Genomic DNA, 26,062 nt, shown 5'->3' with positions numbered 1-26,062 from the left:
AAAAAAAAATCGGGAAGACCACCCCCTAATTAACAACTTAAATAAAATTAGTCGTCGCCGCTCCACAAATTATTTTACTTATGGTGTGTTTATATGATCTCTAAGTTTCATCGATTAAAAGTGTATATTTTTGAAAAAAGTTGGCTTCAAAGTGAAATTTTCAAAAATTTTAATTTTGAAAAATATGCTTTTTTTCAAAATAACTTAAAAATTGTTAGAGATACCAAAAATCTTAAAAAACAAAAAAAGTCAGCATTGCTTTTCTGAATATCCTGTATTCTTTTGTTTTTCTGTAAGACAAAAATTGATTAAGATTTGGTGTTTCTAAATTTGCATACATCAGTGACTCGTTTAACCCCTTTTAACTACAGCCCTTTCAAAAATAAGGACTTTGAACCGATGAAACTTACAGATCATATAAACAATACATACACGAGTCAAGAAACTTGTTAAGTCGTAACGATGAAGTTCATTTGAGATTCTAATTGGGGGGTTATTTTCCCGTTTTTTTTACCAAAAAAAGGGACTAACTTTATTTTGAGCGTAACTTGTTTACTTTTGAAACTAAAATTTTTTTTATAAAACAAAAATTAAGCTTTTTTAAACACTTTAAAATAAGTTGTAATGAGTGTTCCCCGAAATGTGCTTCATTTTTGGTTATTTTACGTTAAAGTATTCCATTTGGAATTTGACGAATATGAACCTATTTTTCATTAGCTATAACTCTGCTTTTACTAGGTATAGAGACGTAATATATACACCATTTTTTTAAAATTTTTACAGGCTATATTTTTGCTAGGAATGTTTTTTCGATAAGACACTTACTTTTTGAATTATTTGCGAAAAACTGTCTAAAAGCGTGGTTATTTTGTTGAAAAAATGAACATATTCACTGGCAAATAACTCGAAAAATATTGACTTAATGAAAAAACTCTATAGAACAAAAGTTACTTACAATTAGTCAGTTTATCCATTTCCTGACTTTCTTTGGACGAATATTTTTTCACCCCCAAGAGGGGGTGAAAACCACCCCCAGGGCAAAAGCACATATCGGCACAATATCACTTTTTTTGTTTGACTTGTTAGCTATGTGTATGCCAAATTTAATGTCAATCCAAGCGGTTCTTTAAAATTTAGAGGTTTTGCAATATTTTACCGTTAAAGGACGTACTACCAGAGACAGGGGCGAATGGAAGATTGTTCTGAAGAAGGTTTTCGCTCTGATGATGAAATCGAACATACAGCAAAAGTGTCGAAATAAATTTACAACAATTTCCCCAAAACGTAAAAACATTTAACATTTTAGTATTGATTTAGCATGAAAGCTGTTTCTGATAAATAATCACTTACTCGGGTCATATCTCTCTACACAATCGAATCTCGAGGCTGCCGGATTGTTGGCCGGAGCGTCCTGTCCTCCCATAGCGTACAGATATCCGTTAACGACAGCTACACCTACTCCACCTCTTCTTCTTGTCAACGAAGATACCATGGTCCACTTGTCGGTATGAGGATCGTAACTCTCGACCGTTCTGAGACAAGATGCTCCGTCTCGACCTCCTACCGCGTACAGTTTTCCATTCAAGACTGCTATACCGGCTGAGCAGCGTTGGTTTTGCATTGGCGTCACGTATCGCCAGTTACGGGCCACTGGGTCCCACCTGAAAAGAGTCATCAATGGAATTGAAGCGCTTATTGTATAAAGGGTATAAGTCCACAATACTTAGTTTTGAGAAAAACGAAAAATACTATTTAGTTTAGAAACTTGATGACCTATCAAATTTTGTTCTACAGATGAAATGTAAAAGGAGACTAGTAGAGTGACATGTGATACAACAAACTTGGCTTTGAAAACGATTAAGGCCAAAAAGTCGTTTTTAAAGGCTGGGACTTGATTCCTTTATACAATCAATGAATAAAAGACGAAAAAGTGCTGCTTTTCTACAGTTAAATTATTAATTTATTTATAAAAAAGGTTTATTATTACAAAAAGGCCTAAAATACATCGTAAGACTAACTAATGTAAGCTAACCGAAGTAATAAAATAAACGACTCTGTAAACAAAATGCCACAAACGATGCTGGCGCCACAAGAATTATTGTAAAAAGGTTAATAAGTCCCGGATTAGTTCCCTTTATACGCTCAACAAATATTTTATCGTGCGATATTTCGCGTATGGTGAGAGATATAATTTTTCTTTATAGACTCATCGATCCGTCGACGTTGGTTTGACAAAATGTATATCTCACTTTAATTTCGTACAGAAGTGGACTTATTCCCTTTATACAATAAGCGATTCAATTTCTGGTGAACATTCACGAAATATCAAAAATTTTCAAACCGAAAGTCTTGACATTGGTCTTTCTAACGTTTTATATTCTCTGATCTTAAAACTAATGATTTTACCCGTCACTACGGGGGATCTAATAAATTGCCATCTACAATCACTCAGTTTTTTCTGAATTTCTCTTATTTTATTGTATTTCCCTTCATTTTTTCTGACTCCCTCCTATTTTTTCCGACCCCAACAAATTTTTTCTGGGTCCCTCCAATTTTAACGTGTTTCCCTCTAATTTTCTCCCTCTAATTTATCCAGAATCCCTCTTATTTTAACCTCTTGATGCACAATTTTTTTGAAAATGGCCGGCCAAAAAATTTAATTTATTTATAATTTAAAATGTGATCCTAGCGCGCAGGTCAGCCCAACTAGTACTTGCATTTATCAGATTATTGAAATAATAGGGAACTTGCACATTTTTTTTATTACATAATAATGTTCAGTTTTGTATAAAAATGAAACTTACAAAATTTCACACTTCAAAAACTCATAATAGAAGTACAAATTTAAAGTCTTCTTTATCTTAAAAAAGTTCAAACGACCCGTGACGTCACAGAGTTTAACTATGTGGTTCCGTTTATGGTTATATTTAGATATATTCTTCTTCTTCTTTAGTTTATTGGCCTCCATCTACTTGAGTATTTGGCCAGCTCGTCATCGGGGAATAAAGGAAAAATATTTATATTCTAATGACATTTATCGTATGTCGTTGTAATAATATATACCAGTTTGTTGAGATTGAAGTTTGATACAATTTTTGAAGGAAAGGAAAGAAGGTTTACTATTGAAAATAAAACCATTTTGTAAAAGTACAAATTTTCTATGAATAGTTCAAACGATCAAGAACACTTTTAACGTCACATAACTGTATTTTTTACTGACGTTTATAGTGTCCAATTTAAAATTATTCATACAATTAGTGTAGAATGTAAACATACAACCCCGTGACGTCACGACGCGTTTTGGGGTGGCTGGTATAAGTTGAATTTTTAGTCGTCTTTAGGGACCAAACGAAAGACAAACAAAACTTTTTTATCTTTGATACAGGTTCTAAATTATGTTCTGTTGTGATTTATACCATTTTTTTCGAATTTAAAATTTTATGCAAGTTCCCTATTGTCACGAAACTGTCACTGGACGATCACAATTTTTGTTGGAATAATCGGAAAGACGATGCGATGAACGATAATTTTTTTGTTGGAACGTATTTTGTTTACTCCGCAGGAGCGTGATATACAGGGTGTCCCGAAAAGAATGGTCATAAATTATACCACACAGTCTGGGGTCAAAAATAGGTCGATTGAACCTAACTTACCTTAGTACAAATGTGCTCACAAAAAAAGTTACAGCCCTTTGAAGTTACAAAATGAAAATCGATTTTTTTCAATATATCGAAAACTATTAGAGATTTTTTATTGAAAATGGACATGCATAATTCTTATGTCAGGAACATCTTAAAACAAAATTATAGTAAAATTTGTCCAACCCATAAAACATTTATGGGGATTTTGTTCCCTTAAACCCCCCCCAAACTTTTGTGTACGTTCCAATTAATTCATTATTGTGGTACCATTAGTTAAACACAACGTTTTTAAAACTTTTTTGCCTCTTAGTATTTTTTCGATAAGCCAGTTTTTATTGAGATGCGGCTTCTTTTTCAATATATTTACGTAAAAATTTTATGGGGGTTTTGTTCCTTTAAACCCCCCTAATGTTTGTGTACGTTCCAATTAAACTATTATTGTGGTACCATTAGTTAAACACAGTGTTTTTAAAACTTTTGCCTCTTAGTCTTTTGTTCATAAGTCACCTTTTATCGAGATGTAGCTTCTTTTTCAAAATATACCTAAAAATGTAAATTATAAATAAATTTTCAGATTATTAACAGGTCTCTATAACCGTACTTAACCATATACAAATGTGAGCGGCCGTGGGTAACGGCATAAACGCTGGCCTCATACGCCAGTAGACGTGGGTTCGATCCCTGCCAAAGACAAACCATTTTCATTTCCAATAATGACACGAGCCGTCTCACCGTGCCTCGGAGAGTACGTTAAGCCGTCGGTCCCCCTGGGCTAGTGTACATCGACACTAGTTACTTGAAACAGGGTTAAAGATGTAATTGGCGCTGGAACTATCCGAAAGGATCTCCCCGGCAAAAATGCCATACGATATTATTATTACCATATACAAATATGTGGTGGATTCGACAAATATTCAAAATATCTCGATAAACACTGGCTTATCGAAAAAGTACTAAGAGGCAAAAAAGTTTTAAAAATAATGTGTTTAACTAATACTGCCACAATAATAATTTAATTGGAACGTACACAAAAGTTTGGGGGGGTTTAAGGGAACAAAACCCCCATAAAATTTGTATGGGGTGCACAAATTTTACTTAATTTTTTTTTTAAGATATTGCTGTCGTAAAAATGCCACATGTCAATTTTCAATAAAAAATCTCTGAGAGTTTTCGATATATGAAAAAAAATCGATTTTCATTTTGTAACTTCAAAGGGCTGTAACTTTTTTTGTGTGCACTATTGTATATAGGTAAGTGAGGTTCAATCAACCTATTTTTGACCCCAGAATCTGTGGTATAATTTATAACCAATCTTTTCGGGACACCCTGTATACAGAGTGGGCCAAAGAAAAGAGTCCACCTCGACCTCGATATTTTGCAGTATTTATCAGATTTTAAGGAAATAAAAAAACAGGTCAATTTTTGATCTAAAGGGGACACATTTTTATGGTACATATATCTGTCATTTGTCAACCCCCTCCCTTCCACTTCCCCCACCCCTTATTTTTAAATAGGGAATAGGGGTCGTGTGCTAGCGCATTGAAAGGTTATTCAATTCTCTATTCAGTAATATTAACATTGACATAATCATTTACACAGGGTGTCTAAGAAAAATTATTTTGAATTAAATTAATTGACAAAAAAAAGAAGAATGTATGTAATTTATTTAACTTAAAATACATTCTACTGCTGACAGAAAACAGAAAAAATTTATATTTGATAAATAAATATTGTTTGTTACTTAAATTAAATATTCAACTTACCAAGAGGCAGATGGGTGGCAGCTTGAACATTGAAATTAAGCGAAAAGCAATGGCTATTTATTAAAAAACATTTTTTTCTGTTTTGTGACAGCAGTAGAATGTATTTTGAATTAAATAAATTAGATACATTCTTCTTTTTGTGTCAATTAATTTAATTAAATTTTTTTCTTGGACACCCTATATAAATAAATATGTTAATGTTGATATTACTGAATAGAGAATTGATAACCTTTTAAATGAGCTAGCACACAACCCCTATTCCCTATTTAAAAATAAGGTGTTGATAAATGACAGATGTATGTACCGTAAAACTGTGCCCCCCTTAGATTAAAAATTGACCTTAAAATATTTCCTTAAAATCTAATAAATACTGTCAAATATCAAGGTGGACTCTTTTCTTTGGCCCACTCTGTATATTGAAAAATGAGCGAATCAGAATATGAATTTGTCAGAAAGCGGCTTACAAGGAAGAGATAAGTCGTAAGTGATAAGTAGAAAAACGATTCTATTTTATACTTGATTAAGTAAGTGTTATAGCTTTCAATCCTATTTAAATGATAAATATCAATAAAACGATTGATTTTTTTGCTTTCGTATTATTATTTTCAACTTTCGATTGCATTCGAGTGTGAAAAATTAGAGCAAAATAAAGTACAACACCGCTCGAATTATCTCGATTGTGTACAGTTTGGCCAGTTTAGCGCGCTCAAGTTAACTCGAGCGTGCAAGTTAAGGGGTTAAATTGATCTTTGTACAAAAACCAGCGGAGCTCGTGCAAGTCTGGCAAGTCATTTGTTGGGAAAGCTAGTTAGTTGGAGTTTTGTTTGAGAAGATCGAATTTTGTTTGATTAAATACAGTAAGGAAGTATGATTAGAATGTAGATTGTAGGTGTCAGTTGGTACTTCAGATTTCTTTTCTATGTGGTCCTAGGTTCCAGACAAACTGCGTTTCCGCTTGACGTATCCTAGCCTTTTATTAGATTAGATAATTCACTTTTACAAAACAGATATTATGTATATGGATTTAAAGACAATAAAATGGATGAAAGAATATCCTAAATAAACCACTGGACTTACCTTTCGACTGTGTTAAGATAACTCCAACCATCATGTCCTCCCACCGCGTATAATGTTCCACCTAAAACGGCGACTCCTAAACCGTGTCGGTGAGTATTCATGGGAGCAAGTTGTGTCCAAGAACCGCTCTCCATATCCAAACACTCCATGCTATTTAGCGTTTTCAAACCGTCCCTACCTCCCACGATGAGTAATCTAAAACAGAATAAAAAGGTGTGGAATAAAGACTTATTTAAAAAAATCGTTTTGTGGTATTCTTTTTAGCCTTCTATTGTCCACGTTTGGACATACGCCTCTCCCAACTCCTTCCATTGATCTCTATCCTGAGCAACATATTTCCAATTTGTTTCGGCTACTCTTTTAATAACATCAACTCATCTTAGTACGTTCTTTAAAGGTAAAATATTGCAAAACCTCTAAATTTTAAACAACCACTTGGATTGACATGAAATTTGGCATTTGACACATAGCTAACAAGTCAAAGAAAAAAAGTGATATTGTGCCGATGTGTGCTTTTGCCCTAGTGGTGAGTTTCACCCCCTTTTGGGGGTGAAGAATATATCTTCCAAGTAAGTCCGGAAATGGATAAAATGACTAATTCTAAGCAACTTTTGTTCTATAAAGTTTTTTCACCAAAATAATACTTTTCGAGTTATTTGTGAGTGAATATGTTAATTTTTCTACAAAATAACCACGTTTCCAGACGGTTTTTCGCAAATAACTCAAAAAGTACAAGTATTTGGTCGAGAAAAAAATTTTTATCAAAAATATAGCACGTATAAAAAATTAAAAACATGGTGTATATATATTAGGTCACTATACCTAGTAGAAGCAGAGTTATAGCTAATGAAAAATAGGTTCATATTCGTCAAATTCCAAATCGAATATTTTAACGTGCCATAACCAAAAAACGAAGCACTTTTTTGGGAAAACTCATTTTAACTTTTTTAAAGTGTTTAAAAAATGCTTATTTTTGTTTTAAAAAAAAAATTTTTAGCATCAAAAGTAAACAAGTTACGCTCAAAATAAAGTTGATCCCTTTTTTGGTAGGAAATCGGGAAAATCACCCCCTAATTAGCATTTCAAATGAACTTAATTGTTACCACTTCACAAGTTTTTTACTCGCGTACGTATTGATCATATGATCTGTAAGTTTCATCGGTTCAAAGTACTTATTTTTGAAAGAGCTGCAGTTAAAAGGGCTTGAAAGGGCACTTATCACGAGTGTACCCAAATTTAGAAACACCGAATCTTAACCAATTTTTGTCTTACAGAAAAACAAATAAATACAAAATATTCAGAAAAGTAAAGCTGACTTTTTATTGTTGAAGATTTTTGGTATCTCTAACAATTTTTAATTTGTTTTTAAAAAAGCATTTTTTTCAAAATTAAATTTATTAAAAATTTTACTTTAAAACCAAATTTTTTCAAAAAAGCACTTTGAATCGATGAAACTTACAGATCATATAAACACAACATAAGTAAAGTAACTTGTGAAGCGATAACGATTAATTTCATTTAAGTTGCTAATTGGGGAGTGATCTTCCTGATTTTTTTTGCCAAAACAAAAGGAACCAATTTTATTTTGAGCGTAACTTGCTTACATTTGACAAAAATGTTTGAGTTTTATAAATTCAAGGAGTCATTAAACTAAAATATGTCTAGTGTACAATGTACTATACAATGATAAAAATATAAGGGTATATTATTACACTTAATATATCCTTCATTTTTTCAATTATTAAAAAAATGTACTTGAATCGGTACATGGTGTTGATAAATGTTACTGGTAAAACGGTTCAAGTGCAGATGTTTACTACATATTACTAATCATTTTTGTCCCAGCTGTTATCCATACTGTAACTACAACTGGCACGTTGCATAATACTTAGTTAGTCTTCAAAATTGGTCACAAATCTAATATGTATTTATTAACTTGAAATTAATCCTGTATTATGTGTTTAAGCATTACAGAATACTAAAAAACGTTTTGTGGTAAAATGATTCAAGCGCACTTAAACCCGTAACCCGTTTATTACTATTTGTTTTTACAGAATACTAAAAATAGTTTTGTGGTAAAACGGTTCAAGCGCACGTTAAACCTATTTAGTACCAAATCAAACTGCAATTGTTTTCAGTGAACTAAATGTAATGGCGATAGACGGCGACCGTAGGGCGAAATATGCTGAAATCGTTTTACCACCAAGTTCTAATACCATTTAAGTATGCGAATCCGTACTTAGAGTAAAATTTTAAAAAAGTGCACTTAAAGCCTTTTACTTCTAACCCCCTCAATTATTCTATTTTAAATTTTTCGGATATGAACCTATTTTTCATTAGCTATAACTCTGTTTTTGCTAGGTATAGAGACCTAATATATACACCGTTCTTTTTTTTTTCACTTTTTTATAGGCTATAGTTTTGCTAAGAATAATTTTTTCGACTAAATGCTTACGTTTTGAGTTATTTGCGAAAAACCGTCTAAAAATGTGGTTATTTTGTTGAAAAATGAACATATTTACTTGCCAATAACTCGAAAAGTATTGATTTGGTGAAAAAACTCTATAGAACAAAAGTTGCTTAAAATTAGTCAGTTTACCCATTTCCGGACTTATTTTGGACATATATTTTTTCACCCCCAAGATGGGGTGAAAACCACCCCTAGGGCACAAGGACACATCGGTACCATATCACTTTTTTTCTTTGACATTTTAGCTATGTGTATGTAAAATTTCATGTCCATCCAAGTGGTTCTTTAAAATTTACAGCAAAAACCGTGAAATAATGTATCTCATTTGTGGTCTTCCTCTGGGTCGTTTACTTTCGTAAGGTCCCCAGTGTTGTATTGTTGCATTCCAACGATGGTCTTTTTGTCTAGCAGTGTGTCCTGCAAAGTTCCATTTAAGTTTGGCAACTTTTGTCGTTATGTCCTCGTCCTTTTGTTTTTGATCTTACCCAGTCGTTCCTCTTTTTATCTGACAGTCGTATACCTAACATTGCTCTTTCTGTTGTGGCTAGTTTATTCATATTTGCCTTGGTTAGGGTCCAGGTTTGACATCCACATGTCATGATAGGAAGGATGCACTGGTTGAACTCTTTGTTCCTCAAGTATTATGGTATTTTGCTGTTCTTAAGTATCCAACTAAGTTTTCCAAATCCTGCCCATGCTAGTCTTGCTCTCCTAATAATTTCCGCACTTTGGTTCTCTTTGTTAAGTTTCAGGATTTGGCCTAGGTATTTATATTCCTGAAACTTTTTCTATCTCACTGCCATTTATAGTTATACGTCTGGGGTCATCTGTGTTTGTCATTATTTTTGTTTTTCTCATAATATTCATTTTTAGGCCGACGTATTAGTAGCTGCCTGCGAGTTCCTCCATCATGAGTTGTGGCATTATTTCAATTAAATAATTATTTAGTAACGTAATCAATATTTCATGATTAAATCCTTCAATCTTTTTCTGCGTGTAGGTAGAAAAGTATAAACATAAAATGTGTAATGTTTTGGATATTATGACATACAGCTTTGCGTGGCAATCTAATGTTTTCCGACCTTCTCACGTTTGACATTGACCTGTTAATATAAATACAGGTAACCTATGTAAACACGAGAAGGAATGGAATTGAAGTAATGTTATTATCCGAAGTTTATACATGGTTCAATCTCAAATTAATCCTTTAATTTGTAATCTCACATTATTCTTAACTTCTTAAACTTTTATAGTTTCACCGTGTATAATTGAAACATTGGGAAAATATATCGAGTAATATTTTGATTATTAGAGTCCAGTGAACCTTTTGCAACCTAAATAAATTGCCAAATCGTGGTATTTCCAATTGTACTTCCTAATACATGTTGCAATAGTTTCCTCAATAAACTTTAGTTGTAAGATTTCAAAAGATTTCAAAGTTCGTTGCTGTTGTCATGCAACTTATTGATGAATTGTATATTTTGACGAGATTATAAATTAGCCAAAGGGACTATTTTGGGTCGCAGTCTATTATAGAGAGTTACCTGACCAACATCTATAGTGTAATACTCAGTAGCTGTCAATAAAACCATATTTTTACTCCACACTTCCAACATTTATTTACCATCGTCGATCGAGAAGAATCGGACAAAGGGGCATTAGAAACAATTCGATCCTGATATTTACATAGATTTTTGCCTAGTATTTATTTTTACGCGAAGGGTTAATTCGTGTCTCCTCCATAGTATAACAGTGCAGTATGTAGTTTTTATAAGGCACGAATTCAGGTTGTCACCAGAATCTTGATTCCAACGATAGAAGTTTTAGATTTTTGGATCTAAGACTTCTTCTCATTGTTTTAAAATATGAACAATTTAAAAGGAAAACTATTTTTGGCAATTCAAATAGATATTCTAAAAATGACCAATTTTAAAACAAATTAATGTAAAATTACGATACGACTTACTTATCTCCCATTAACGCTATACCAAACTGCAACCTCCTCCCGTTCATATGGTGCGCCACTGCCCAGGCGTCGCATCTAGGATCGTAGCTTTCGATAGTAGTTGCTCCTTTGTTCTTATCCATGCCTCCTACCACGAACAGTTTGCCCAGAGTCGCTTTTCGAGGTCGGGTTCTCGAGCTGGCCAGTTGCAGGCGACGTTCTGGCAAGAGGTGCCACTTCATCGCTTCCATTATTAGTTTTTGGCACGTGAGGTCACCTTAAATGGAATATTAACGTCATAAGTTTGGTTTGTATCTTATAGTCAAACCTTGAAGCCCAGACGCTCCTAGGTTTGACTAGTCAATCCTCAGGTCTGACTCAAGGCCTTAGTCAAAGCCCAAATAAGTGATGTTTTTCGGCCTATGACTAAAGAATTTTCGTCAAACCTAGGAGAGACTACTTTTGGGCAGACAAAAGTCTAAATTTAATTTCATGAAATCGGGGTTTGAAAAGTCAAACTAAAATCAGGTATTAAAATGCCCTAATTTATTAAATTAGGTATAATAAACTGTCATTTTTAATATTGATGTTTATTGATTCTATATTGTCGTAATTAAAGTTAAAAATTACTCTTTATTCTGACACGGTGAGGTATTCTTGCATTTATTATTGCACAATATGTAGATCTTTTACATGTACCGGGTGTCCCAGTCCCAATAAGAATGGCTCTCGGCTATATCTCAGGAACCGTTTATATTACAGCTTTCCAATAATTGAAAATGGTTATTCATTTTTGACGAAAATCATAGTTATTCTGGTGTATCATAATCTTTCTGGTTATGATTTCGACCGAAACTTTTTAATTAACATTTTAATTATTGCCAAACTATTGGTTAGATTGTCGTCGGCCTCCTGATATATAATCTACTATAAAAAATCTTTCATGTGATCAATTTATTTAATTATTGATAAATAATTACTTCCCTAAAATTTTAATTGAGAATTGCAGATTTTTTGCTCCGGATTTTCCGAGTAAAATTTTTGTTGAAGGAAATCGAAAAAAAAAAATAACTATGTGCAGAACTAAATTACGGTGAATTTTCATTTGAGTGTTTTTGGTTTAGGAGGTGAACTAAAGCTCTCTAAACTCTCTCCTAAAAAATCTTAGGAGTTACAGAGCACTAATTAAAAAAAAAAGAAGATTTAGGAGTGCTAATTTGTTTATAAATAAAATAACACACTTTCTGCGGACTTGTCATACCCCATATTAATAATATATGCAATCTTAAGATTCGATTTTAGCAATAAAATAGCTGATAATTTTACCAGACTATCAACAACTGTTGCGGTGGTTGCGTAGCCAATAAATCCAATAAACCGGAGCGCCAACCCAAATTCTGAGCAGTATCAAAATGATAACGTTAATCTCCCCAGTTGTAACTAATATCGAAATGAATAAGAATCGCTATTCGCGGTGTGCAAATACTTGGAAGGGAAACGAGAAACGACCGTGCGCGAGTCGCGGAGAAATATTGCAACTATCTTAAATAATTCATATTGTCAATTGAAATTGTCAAATTGACTTGACGTATATTTCATACCTTCTGTTATTGAAGCAGAAAAATTATATATTGTTCCACAATATTGATATAATATGCAATTATGTATTATATAAAGGTAAATTTAATTAATTGTATTTTGCTTGCAGTACTGCATTTTAATAACTAATTTTATTTACTACATACAATTGTTTACGTTTGCATAACATAACCTGCATCTTATTTTTTCTTCTTATTATTTTTTTGGACTATGGCCTTGACAATTATCCAGCAACCAGGACTAATATAATTGGCCAATATAATTAAAAGTGCGAATAAAAGTACAGAGCGTAGAAATAGAGGTCGCTTTGCCGAACTTGCACTGTCCCAATAAATTACGACCATCATGGCGGAGTAGAAATTCAATAGCGACCTCGAAATTAATTAGAATCAGGCCCTAAGTGTGCTGTCAGTGCATACATGTACAACCTGATTACAAATTATGCACATATGTGCGCCTGAGCTCTCTTTTTGACCCAGAATGAGATGGTTTGATGATGTGGAAGACGACCTGAATGACCTGTAAGACAATGGAGAAGAAAGGCATAAGAGAGGTCTAAATGGAAGGACATAGCCAGACAGGGTTATGATGTCAAAAGAAGAAGTTATCTGATACTCCTCATGCTATAATTAAGAGTCAAAATTACTATCCAGGTCAGTTTTTAAACCTATAATATGTATATGGTGACACTGTACAATGTGAACTACATAGGGTGTGTCATTTTATGTAAAAAAATGAATAAACATTACATCTGCTTTAACACAAAAATGTCCTCTCAAACAAAAAAAAAATTATGTACTGTCTTCTTACCTTCACAAACTGGTTCAACTTGGTCTGTCAAAAATGCCGGATTTAATAAGGGTAGTTTCACGAAACCCAGCAAATGACCGATGTACTGACGCCTAGAATCTGTATCGTATTGAATCCAGCTCATCAGTGCCTGGAAAATGTGTTCCTCACAGGTCACATTTAAATCATCATTATTCAACAGTGTTGCCATTTGGTCGACATCGAGCTGAAGGAACTCCTGGTTTCGTATCACCTAAATAAAAAATATACTGGAATGTACATAAAGTCTATAGACTGGTAATAAAATGAGAATTTGAAAATTTCTTAGGTTCGTCTGTGTTCGTTTGACCTATTAGATAGAAAGTATTTTCTGGAAGATAGAGAGTTAGATGTAATGGACAGGATTATTTTGGAACAAAAAACAAATGCCACAAATAATAATAAAGTGATCCAAACTAACAAAATAAGCTCCAGCAATTTAATTTTTCTCGTGAATATTAAGTTTTTTGAAGTTATACTTCTTTACGATCAAGGGGGAAATTTTATAATTGCCTGGCGCATGCACAGACACAGTATGTAGTTCGTTGCTAATCTTTCAAATTATGTATGTATCAGCGCAAATAAGTCATTAACAGAATATATTAGTGTTCTTAGTAAATGTATTATTTATTATAATTTTTGTGTCTTTGGATTTGTCTTCCTCCGGCGTAAGATAATAAAATATCTATTTTTATAGTTCAGTTTGATCTATTTGTCACCGTGATGTGTAATTATATCTTATATCCGACACGTCAATAGCACGGGGCTTGATAGCTCGGTTGGTATAGCATTGGACCAGATATCGAGAGATCGGGGTTCAAATCCTGGACGATTCATATTCATTTTTTTTTATTTTTGGTATTGTTAAGTTTTGGTTAATTTTTGGTAATTATTCTTAATTTTTGGTATTGTAAATGTTAAGTATACGGTACATTCCATGTCAAATCACTCAGGCAAAAAATTTTGGATCTCCGATTTGTCTGAAAATTGGTATATAGCTTCTGCGGGACGTAAAAATATGATATTTAAGGTCAAAAAATCTTCTACTTTTTTTCTCAAAATGTGATTTTATGCGATTTTACAGTGATTTGGTGTTTATTTAAACAAATTTGCATTTTCTGTCGGAAAGTATCAATGAAAAACATAATATTTTAATAGAAAGGACTCAAAAATGTCATTATATGGCATTATAACAAGTTATTTTGAATCAAAACAAGTTTTTGATCAAATTTTATAGTGTAAAAAACGTTAAAATACCGTTTTTTACATTTTCCTCCATTCCCAAAATACATCATCATCGATTTGGCTGAAAATTTGCCCACAGATATCCAAAAGATAGAACTTTAAGTGGTTAGAAGGATTTGAATTATATTACAATACCAAAAAAGTTACATGCAGTAATATCAGACTCAAAAGTATATATTAGTCCAGTCGGGATAGCATTTGACCTTGAATGCCGAGCTGCCCAAAATTTTATTTTTCTATCTTTAAGGGAGTCAATAGTAGCCTAAATTTAAAATCACGAATAAATTCCTCCGTTACGTTAGCCGCCATCTTGATTTTAAAGGAGAACCTGTTTGGCTCAATATCTCCGCCATTTTTAACTTTTCGACAAAAATGGTACGAACTGAAATTGTTCAAAATAAATCGTATTTACAATTATTACAATTTCTTTTTAACAATTTTTGTCGTGAGGTCGATATTTTCGAGTTAATTTTACTTACAGTAGACGCCTATATTTTTGACTATAATATTGCATGTAACTTTCTTGGTATTGTAATATAATTCAAATCCTTCTCACCACTTAAAGTCCTATGTTTTGTCTATCTGTGGGCAAATTTTCAGCCAAATCGATTATGATGTATTTTGGGAATGGAGAAAAATGTAAAAAACGGTATTTTAACGTTTTCTACACTATAAAATTTGATCAAAAGCTTGTTTTGAATCAAAGTAACTTGTTATAATGCCATATAATGACATTTTTGAGTCCCTTCTATTAAAATATTCTGTTTCCGTTGATACTTTACGGTAGAAAATGCAAATTTGTTTAAATAAACTCCAAATCACTGTAAAATCGCATAAAATAACATTTTGAGAAAAAGAAGAAGATTTTTTGACCTTAAATATCTTATTTGTACGTCCCGCAGAAGCTATACCAATTTTCAGACAAATCGGAGGTCCAAAATTTTTTTTGCTCCAAAATTGAGTGATTTGAAATGGAATGACCCATATTTATTTCGTTGAAATTATATAATAGAAGTATAACTTCCTACGTGCGTACAAAGTACACACACATTCTTTTTTCACATCCTGTAGGTACCTCAGTCGTAGAGCATGAGACTCTTAATCTCAGGGTCGTGGGTTTGTGTCCACGTTGGGCGTCAATTTGTAACACAATACTCTGGGTATTGCGATTTGGAAAGAGTAAGAACTTACAATTCCAAGAAGAACTAGGAGAGAAGTTATTGAAGAGACTAATAAAAATGGCTTAGCTCGGAGGAACAAATTTAAACGGTCGAAGAAACAATTTTCAAAATCTTTCATAGATTTTCAAAATTTAGTACTTACTTGCATGAAATGTTGACTGGTATAAGCATTAGCCTCTTGCAATAAGCTTGAAATTGCTTGATGCTCTGCAAAATTTGCTATCCCCAAACAATTGCTAGGATGTAGTTGATGAGCTAGAAATCTACATAAAAAATCATATTTATCACATTTTTAATGAATATTAAGTCATATTCAGTTATTCTGCACGTTAAATATTGGTTAAATAATCTTTTTCATAAAAAATGTCAGTGATATTTTATTACATTTCAAAAAAAATCCAACAACTGGCCTAAAATAACATAAGGAAATGATGAAATGGATAACTAGGGCCAGCGCAGCGTAGCTCTGGTGGTAGGATGTTTGACTCACATGCTGGCAGACCGGGTTTCGAAACCCAGCGCCGGCGAGAACAGCTAGACATTTTTAAAAACGTCTATAGGCCCCAGGTCACTTTACATACTTGGGATCCCTAGTCACGTCTGATAATAACGTTGCGGAGAAAGTGAAGAGGCGAATATTTATTGCCAATAAAAGTTACCATGGCTTAATTCGGCAAGTAAGATCAGATAACGTGGCAAGAAAAACAAAATGCCAAATATACAAAACCTTAATTAGACCGGTACTCACATACGGCTCAGAAACCTGGACACTCACTAAAAGATAGGAAACATTGCTAGCCACGTTTGAAAGAAAAATCTTACAGCGACACATATATAAGGGCATAAAAGAAAACGGAATTTGGCGAAGAAGGTTCAACTTTGAACTATACAAAATATACCAGGATCCGGATATCACAACATTCATTAAAATAGGACAGCTGCGTTGGATGGGACATGTTGAAACAATGGAAGAAGACGAAATATCAAACAAAATATTCAAACAGATGCCAGTAGGAAAAAGAACAAGAGGAAGACCGAAGCTGAGATATTTAGAACAAATAGAAAATGATATAACCTTAAAAATAAAAAACTGGAGAAAAAAAGCACGAAACAGATCAGAATGGAGAAGAATCCTGGAACAGGCCAAGACCCAGAAAGGGTTGTCGAGCCAGTGATGATGATGATAGGCCCCAGGTCAACTCAGCCTGAATAAAATGAGTGCCTTGGGTAAAACCAAGGGTAACAATAGGCGGTTGAAGCGTAGCACTGGCCCTGTTACCTTCCTTGTATACTGTAGGCCCTAGATATAGCAGACTACCCTGCTATAATCCCAAAGCCGCATCAGAGGTATAAAACGGGAGTCTATTATTAAATGATAAAATGGAAGAATTATTCATTATTGACTTCAATTTTTGTTATCTTTCTTCTTTGATACATATAATAATTGTAATAGTAATAAACTATACATAGATCATAAAGACATCCACAAGGTAACCTAGACTTTCTCTGACAGAAAAGTAAAAAATTAAGAGTAAAAAATAAAAATCAGATAGATCATGTCTTAAGAGAAAGCAAACACGATAAAGCAATAGTCGATTGCTGGAGTTACAGAGGGGCAGATACCAACAGTGGTCATACACTAGTAATAGCTAAATTAAAATAAGAAATACCAATAATTGGAAATAGTAAATGTTTTATTGTATTATAATGTACAATGACCGTATATGTATACCAGTAACATTTTAAACACATTTTCAATTTTATTGCGATTTATACTGACAAAACTGAATTCCGTTCCCAATAGGGGACAGGGCCGCACTCACTCTTGCGGGTGATACCAGTTCTTCTAAAATGATCTCCACCGAAGCAAGCATGGATCAACAATCTCAACAAAACCAAATTTCACCGAAAAGCTACTCAGCAGTGACAAATCAATTTAAATTCCCTTCAAGACAGCTAGCACTAGTCTTCAGTGCCATCGAAAATACTCCACTTCATGACTACCTAATCCCTCTCGGTAACATTGTTCAACCTAAAAATATCATTTTTGCCTCCCGCCTTTCCAACAACCGAGTTTGCATGTACCTTGCGAACAAAAATATCCTAGATGAGTTTTTAGATAACCATGGCCAAATCACTATCCGAGGAGAACTTTTAAAGGCTAGACGACTTATAACACCTGCCGAAAGAATTGTTATGTCACAGGTATGCCCGTCCATTCCACACCATGTTCTTGAAAAAGAACTGCAAAAAATCGGTCTACATCTTGTACCTCCCATAACATTTCTAAAAATCGGCGCAAATCTTCCCGAGTACAGCCATATCCTAAGCTTTCGACGGCAAGTATATGTTAGCCCTCACAATTTAACCATCCCAAGCGCCATAACAATAGCATTCGAAAACACAAACTACACAATATTCTTTTCTCAAGATGGAAACGTTTGCTTCAAATGCAAAAAACCAGGACACGTGGCAGCAGCCTGCACCGAACCTACAAATATATCTGCGACACAACAAACTCCACTAAGCTCTATAACTTCAAATACTACAACTGTAGCCGATTCGGCTGCAGAAACAGCAACAGCATCAATTCCTACGCAAACCCTTACCAGTACGACTAACCAACCTGAAACGTCCCAATCTAATCAAACTCCAACCACATTATCACACCAAAGCACCTTTTCACAACATACTGAGTCAAAATTACCAAATCTAAATACAGAAGTGACCGAAAACAAAGAAACTCATTTAAAACGCTCTATAAGTGAAGTCGCCTCTCCAGAAACCGACATTACACTTCAAGAAAACCAATTTGTAGTACCAAAACCTACAGCAACTCGAAAGAAGCCAAAGACATCTAAACTTGAAGAAACAACGCATTCCAATGTATCCATTTTTGGCATGATATATCCTGCCAAAACCTTCATCAATAATCACGAACCACCATTTCCGTTGAACTGCGATCAATTAGTCCTCCTCCTAGAGAGCATAGCTGGCTTATCGAACCCCATAATCTCAATCAATGACTACACTTCTGATTTGAGAGGTCTCAGTGACATGTTAAAGAAGATCCGTCCCTACTTAAAAAAAGAAAGATCAATAAAAACAAGGCTGACCAACTTGAATAAAAAAATACTTGCTCATCTTGGAGAGGTGAGCTCCGGATTAGAAAGTGATACATCACAGTCATCATAGATTAGCAGCTTATATTCTCCTTTTTTACTTGCAACGAACTATTTGCTCTGTATCGCGCGTTGAAACATGCAAACCTGTCAAATATTTCTGTTTCTCACCGACTCACCCAACTCTCTCCTTGCAATGCAGCACCTGTATCCTAAAAGCCCTTTAGAGAAACTAATAAAAACTGAACTACAAATTGCACAAGAAAACAACACGACTCCCGAAATTTATATGGATCCCATCACATATTATAGGAAATATCGGCAAGGAAGAGGCAGACAGAAGTTTCTCGTAATGCAGCATTAAGTGCGGAATTCTGAATTAGTGTGCGAGTGTGTATGTAATGATCTCAAAACGTTTTTCTTTTAACAAAAAGTGATTGGTCAGTGGCAACGCGAATGGTTTCTGTCGAAATCTAATCTAGGATCAGTAAAACCAGACACACGACAGTGGAAAACAAGTGCTAGTTCACGGTTTATTCAAACGGTTCTAACGCGCCTACGTATAGAACACTCTACCAGCTTTATCAGGAGAAAACTGTCCAGTAAAAGACTTACTATCTAATCTAAATCAATATTTTTGTACCAAATCTAGCTATTTGTTATTTGTTAAAAATCATTGTTAACCTTTGTTTATCAAGTAATGCCGCTAATAACCTGTTGGTGGATGCGGTAAATTTTCTTTAATAAAAAAAAAAACCAATAATTCCAAAAAGTGTAGAGACAGATTAAGTTACCTCATTACAGACTAGAGGAAGAAATGACTGAAAGGCTAGAGAATCCAGTCAAGCAGGAAAAGAAGAAGAACGACAGACCATACAGACAGCAATGTTGGAAGCAGAGCATAAGTGTATAGAAAGAATGTGTATAAAGAGACATCAAGACTGGTTCAATGTAGAATGTAGGAATGCTTTGCAAAAAGAAGAAACAGGGCAAAAATACAAAGAGGCAGAGAAAATATTCAAAATGTGATTGAACTATTGTGGCTAGAAGAATAAAAGTTAACCCATTCGCTGCTGATCGAAGAAGATGGAACTCGGCTAGGAGCCTTTTTGTTGAATGGCACCTCACTGAAGCAGTTAAATGTATCACTCATTGGCGCGTGAACGGCACCTGACTGAAGTCACAGTCACAAAATATTTCTACCAAGAAGTTAAGAAATTCAGAGAAACCAAAAAGAATAATACAAAGTATTGCAGAAACAAAGATGGCTTTCTGTTAGGAGAAACTACAAAAAAATAATTAAAGAGATGGGCTTAATACTAGAAGAAAACGAGAATTGGTAAGAAGATGAAGAAGGGACATGCAAGAAACCAACTTTGAATGAAGCTACAGAAATAATAACAGTAAATACAATATTTTTTTTATTCCATTCTTAAATTTCTATCCTACTTATTCAATGTTCATTTTCCAATGTAAATCCTCAATCCCATATTTTTCGTTTATCTGTGGTACCCAAAACCTTTAGTTTAATCAGTTATTACAGTTCACAAATTATAAATCTTCATCTATCATATATTTCTTATCTAATTACATATTTATTATCTACTCCAATATTTATATTCACAAAATGATTAATAATAAACAATAATTTTAAACAAACCTTGAGCAGGCTTCCACCACTTCATGTAACAACATCAGACATGCTGTAGATAACAGTGTTTCCACATTATCTTCTCTTATTTCTATACACCCTGTGTAGCAATAATTTACAACTGCTTGTAATATATCGCCATTCACATTTACCAACGTTATTTCAGACTCGTTGTTACTTAAACTTCCTGTAAACATTGCCGAAAAATATTCACTAGCTGCAGAAAGCACCAACCTAAAAAGAATAAATAATTTTAAAAATTAAATATGAATAAATCAATCCTAACCAAAATTCTACATAATATACAATAGAGTCAGTTTTAGACTAGATATAGTGCCAATGAAGGAAGTGCTAAAATTGGCAACATTGATTAGTACACCATCGTTGTTTAATCGCTGAATAAAATCAGAGGATGGAGCTACAGAGTTAGAATCAGCAAGACTCTGGCGCATTAGTGTGGGAAGTGGGGATCATTTGGTACTCGATATGTAGTGCGATGTGTTGTCATTTATAGGCCTTATATCTATTTAAAACTAAACATGCTGTATATGAGCAATACTTTTACTCAATATTACAATCAATTTTTTGGTAAAATTGTGGCTTATTTCCCATTGAAAATAGTTGGTTATAAAAATGCCACAAGGAAATAGCTTCAGAACAAAATATTTTTACTTTTCCACCACTTTAGTAGGGGAGGGCTATTTATGGATTTTTAGCAAATTTTAGTACATATATTATTGTATCTTAAAAAAGTAGATATTCCTGGGCCTGAGATATTCCCTTTGAATGGGTTAAAAATAACCCTTTTTACCCTATGTTTGACGAGCTATATCTCAGAGGCCAGTAGCCAATTTTAGCATACAATGTCTCATTTTTCTTGTTATAATGTCAACTTTTTGATGAAATAACTACCAAAACTGCAAAAGATATCGCACCATCAGTGCAAAACTGTTTATAGGTTTAAAAGAATTTAAACGAATTTAAAAAACTTTTCAAAAATTTTATTATTTTAAATTAATTGACAAAATTTAACCAAATGAGGAAAAACAATGTATAAGTATAAACAAGCAAATGAAACGTTTTTTTTAAATACCTGTCAACAAGCCTATGAAACAGTTGTCATTTGTGTCATTTCTTGTTGTTTCATGGTATATAATGGCAGTATACCTACAGTGATGAGCGCGCTAATAACAGGCAAAATAAAGCAAAAGATGGAAAACATATTAAGTTGTGAGAAAGAAAGAAATGAAACTAGTAGAGATACAAAATTTGGTTATAAAATCCTATAAATTTACATTCTATTTATTGTTTCCTACCTTTAGACATATCAGAGGAGTATGTCAACTAAAACTGTCACTGTCACAGTGGCAGTTGCCAAACTCTTCAGATACATCTAAAGGTGGGAAACAACGAATAGGTATAATGTAAATTTATAGGTTTGTATAGCTAAATTTTCCATCTACTAATTTCATTTCTTTTTATCTCTCAATTTAATATGTATGCACTCATCACTATATAATAGTAATAAGTACATGGTGTATATAATGGTATAATGGCGGTGGCTTTTAAAAATAAGACATATTTTAAATGGCAATTACATGAAAAATAACGCTTGCTCCCAATAAAAAACTATTGTACAATCATCAGTGAGTGAAACAGAATTGATTGATATAAATTTCAGTTTAACCTAACCTTAAGTTCAGTTGAACCTAACTTACCTTAGTACAAATGTGCTCATAAAAAAAGTTACAGCTCTTTGAAGTTACAAAATGAAAATCGATTTTTTTTAATATATCGAAAACTATTAGATATTTTTTATTGCAAATGGACATGTACCATTCTTATGGCTGGAACATCTTAAAACAAAATTATAGTAAAATTTGTCCACCCCATAAAATATTATGGGGGTTTTGTTCCCTAAAAACCCCCTAAACTTTTGTGTAGCTTCCAATTAATTCATTATTGTGGTACCATTAGTTAAACACAACGTTTTTAAAACTTTTTTTGCCTCATAGTATTTTTTCGATAAACCAGTTTTTATCGAGATGCGGCTTCTTTTTTAATATATTTACATAAAAATTTTATGGGGGTTTTGTTCCTTTAAACCCCCCAAATTTTTGTGTGTGTTCCAATTAAACTATTATTGTGGTACCATTAGTTAAACACAGTGTTTTTAAAACTTTTTGCCTGTTAGACTTTTTTTGATAAGTCACCCTTTATCGAGATGTGGCTTCTTTTTCAAAATACAGTGGAACCTCGATAACTCGGATTAATCGGGACCGCGGCCGATCCGGGTTATCGAAAATCCGAGATAGCCGGAGAATATGGTAAAAATTAATAAAATACGGTATACTTACAGATAAACTCTGTTAGAATTGAAATAACATGAAATATATTTATAAATATGCACAGTACCTACACATCAAAATTACTGAAAAAAAAAAACACCAAACACAAACGTAAGCGAACAATACAAGACACACAATACAGTCACAACGATATAATGTTATTTAAGAACAGTGAAAACTAAAGACCATTGTTTATAAAAGAATTTTTTAAATAGTCTTTCCTAAACAATGCTAAGACAGTTTGATATAAAAAGGAATAGGTACTACAGACAGGTGCCTGTTGTTTCTGCGGCGTGTGCTATGAGTCATTTTTACTATCGACTATCGTATAGTTCAAATTACACACATACACATCTCTCAAATATTATATTACATACATTTTTATTGTTGAAAGGTTTGTCTGATAATTAACTATTTTGATGGGAAATAAGCCACAATTAAATTGAAAAATAATTTTATTAACGTTTCGACGCTCAAATCGGGTTGTTGTCAAAATACAAAATATTGAAAATCAAAATGTTTATCTGATGAAAATCGGTCCGGGTTAGCCGGACTTCCGGGTTATCGGGGGCCGAGTTATCGGGGTTCCACTGTATACCTAAAAATGTAAGTTATAAATAAATTTTCAGATTATTAACAGGTGTCTATAATCATACAACCATATACAAATATGTGGTGGATTCGACAAATATTCAAAATATCTCGATAAACACTGGCTTATCAAAAAAGTACTAAGAGGTAAAAAAGAATGTGTGTGTACTTTGTACGCACGTAAGAAGTTATACTTCTATTATATGATTTCAACGAAATAAATATACTTTCAACAGGTTATTTGTATTTAAAGATTAAACTAATTTTTACTTACTACTTTCCAAAAATTTTTATTAAAACAATACTAAAATAAAAAAAAGTTAGATAACACACGGATTCGAACCAGGGACCTCTCGATCTCTGGTCAAATGCGCTACCACTGAGCTAAACTCCCTTTGCTTTGACAGCTTACAAGATTTCTCATACATACTGACAAATTTAATAGACCAAGTGAGGTATAAAAATACTTTAAAATTTAAAATAAATAATATTTATACTTACTATTATTATAAAATATTTTATTTCTGAGGAAGACAAATCCAAAGACACAAAAATTATAATAAATAATACATTTACTAAAAACACTAATATATTCTTTTAATGACTTATTTGCGCTGATACATACATAATTTGAAAGATTAGCAACGAACTACATACTGTCTGTCTGCGCATGCACCAGGGAAGTATAAAATTTTACCCTCGATTGTAAATAAGTATAACTTCAAGTTTTAAAAACATTGTGTTTAACTAATGGTGCCACAATAATAATTTAATTGGAATGTACACAAAAATTTGGGGGGGGGGTTTAAGGAAACAAAACCCCCATAAAATTTTTATGGGGTGCACAAATTTCACTTTAATTTTTTTAAGATGTTGCTGCCATAAGAATTCCACATGTCCATTTTCAATAAAAAATCTCTAAGAGTTTTCGATATATGAACTTCATTCATTTATTAACTTCAAAGGGCTGTAACTTTTTTGTGTGTGCACTATTGTATATAGGTAAGTGAGGTTCAATCAACCTATTTTTGACCCCAGAATCTGTGGTATAATTTATGACCAATCTTTTCGGGACACCCTGTATAATTATAATATTATATAACTATAATCAGGATATCTGCCTTTTACAATTTATAAGGTAAGCAGACAACAAATAAAGGAGACGAAAGAGATCTACAATAGATAATAGTATTTTTATAATTCTGCTTAAATAGACATTTTGGGTTTGTTTCGATTCAGATCTGATCATGTATCCCCTCTGATAAAGACTGGGCGGATTAAAACGTAAGTAAGGGAATGATTGATCATCTCTGAACCGAAATGAAACCAAAGTTGTCTTTCATTTAGGGCCGGTTGTTCGAACGCTAATCAACAATGATCACTATCAAATATTTAATTACTGTCACCAAAACTGTCAATGTCAACTTTTATTGGGTTGCTGAAAACATAATTGATTAAAATTATGAGATTAGTTAATCAATTAACATAACAATTATTAACATAATTGATTAAGTAATTTCATATTATGTTTTCAGGAACCCAAACAAAGTTGACATTGACAGTTGGTGACAGTAATTAAATATTTGATAATTATCATTGTTGATTAGCTTTCGAACAACCGGCCCTTAATGTAACAAATAAATGATAAGTTGTAGTAAAATAGTGTTAAGAGGGATGTATTACCTGTGTGTTTGCACTCAGGAGCGCGGATCCTGAGTGCAATGGATCCAGCAATGAGAGTAACATCACAAATTTTTCACCTTGAAAGTAGTTTTTAATACAAGCAAGGAAACAACGAAACTTGCAGAATTTGATAACATTAATGATGCTAACATTGAAGTGAAACAGCTCACATACCTGGGTGTACAGATAACTGAGGACAGCAGCAAGGACAAGGAAATACAGAAACGGATTATGCTTGCTAACAAAGCATACTTCTCTCTGTCTCAGTTGTTTGGATCCAAAGACATCCTCAATGAAGTAAAGTTTAAAATATATGAAACCACATGAAAAGACAATAAACCACATTAATACTTTTGAAAGAAAGATATTAAAGAGGATATTGGGACCCATTTACGAGAATGGTATATTGGAGAATAACCATGAGTTATACCAATATTACAAGAACTCTCTATAGAAAATTATGCAAAAATACAAGGATTGCGCTTAGCAGGTCTCCTTATAAGAATCGATAATGACAGAACACCTAGTAGAACGCTAAGCAGAGCTATGGTGGGACATCGGTAGAGATTGCAATTGCTGGATCCAGCATCCAGCAATCCAGCTGGATCCAGCGCTTTTTTTCACATGCTGGCAGCAGCGCGGATCGGCAAACCTGTCAAATTCGAAATAAGTTACTTAATGTCTTCATTAGCCTCTTTATTCAAAGCCGTGAGTTGGCAACTTGCCATTCTATCGCCCTGGCAGTAGCTCAGTATGCTAAGCTCAGTATGTAAGTTTATATAGCTTAGAAGTTTGCATCGATAAAGCGTTGATATACATTGATTCTGCGATAAAATTCTCTGCAGGCGAGTGGTCAATAATCAATGAGTTAATCGCCACTTTTAACCGGCTGTAGAAGCTCTTTACAGAATAGATTCC

General features: G+C 33.3%; 1 protein-coding gene across 1 annotated transcript in view; it reads right to left on the bottom strand.

Moving 5' to 3' along the window:
* LOC114343627 (kelch-like protein 5) overlaps nt 1–26,062 on the bottom strand; it is a 47,086-nt gene that overhangs the window by 17,668 nt on the left and 3,356 nt on the right. Inside the window, exons 2-7 of the mRNA XM_028294497.2 lie at nt 20,532–20,756; nt 15,892–16,012; nt 13,306–13,537; nt 10,918–11,173; nt 6,482–6,676; nt 1,351–1,661 (exon numbers count right to left, since the gene is read on the bottom strand). Of these exons, the coding sequence (XP_028150298.2) occupies nt 1,351–1,661; nt 6,482–6,676; nt 10,918–11,173; nt 13,306–13,537; nt 15,892–16,012; nt 20,532–20,756 (1,340 nt within the window). The remainder of the gene's footprint in view (nt 1–1,350; nt 1,662–6,481; nt 6,677–10,917; nt 11,174–13,305; nt 13,538–15,891; nt 16,013–20,531; nt 20,757–26,062) is intronic.

The sequence above is a fragment of the Diabrotica virgifera genome, chromosome 5, assembly GCF_917563875.1.
Source record: "Diabrotica virgifera virgifera chromosome 5, PGI_DIABVI_V3a".
NCBI lineage: Eukaryota > Metazoa > Arthropoda > Insecta > Coleoptera > Chrysomelidae > Diabrotica > Diabrotica virgifera.
The sequence above is the reverse complement of the archived record's forward strand: the minus strand, read 5'-3'. Positions and strand labels throughout refer to the sequence as shown.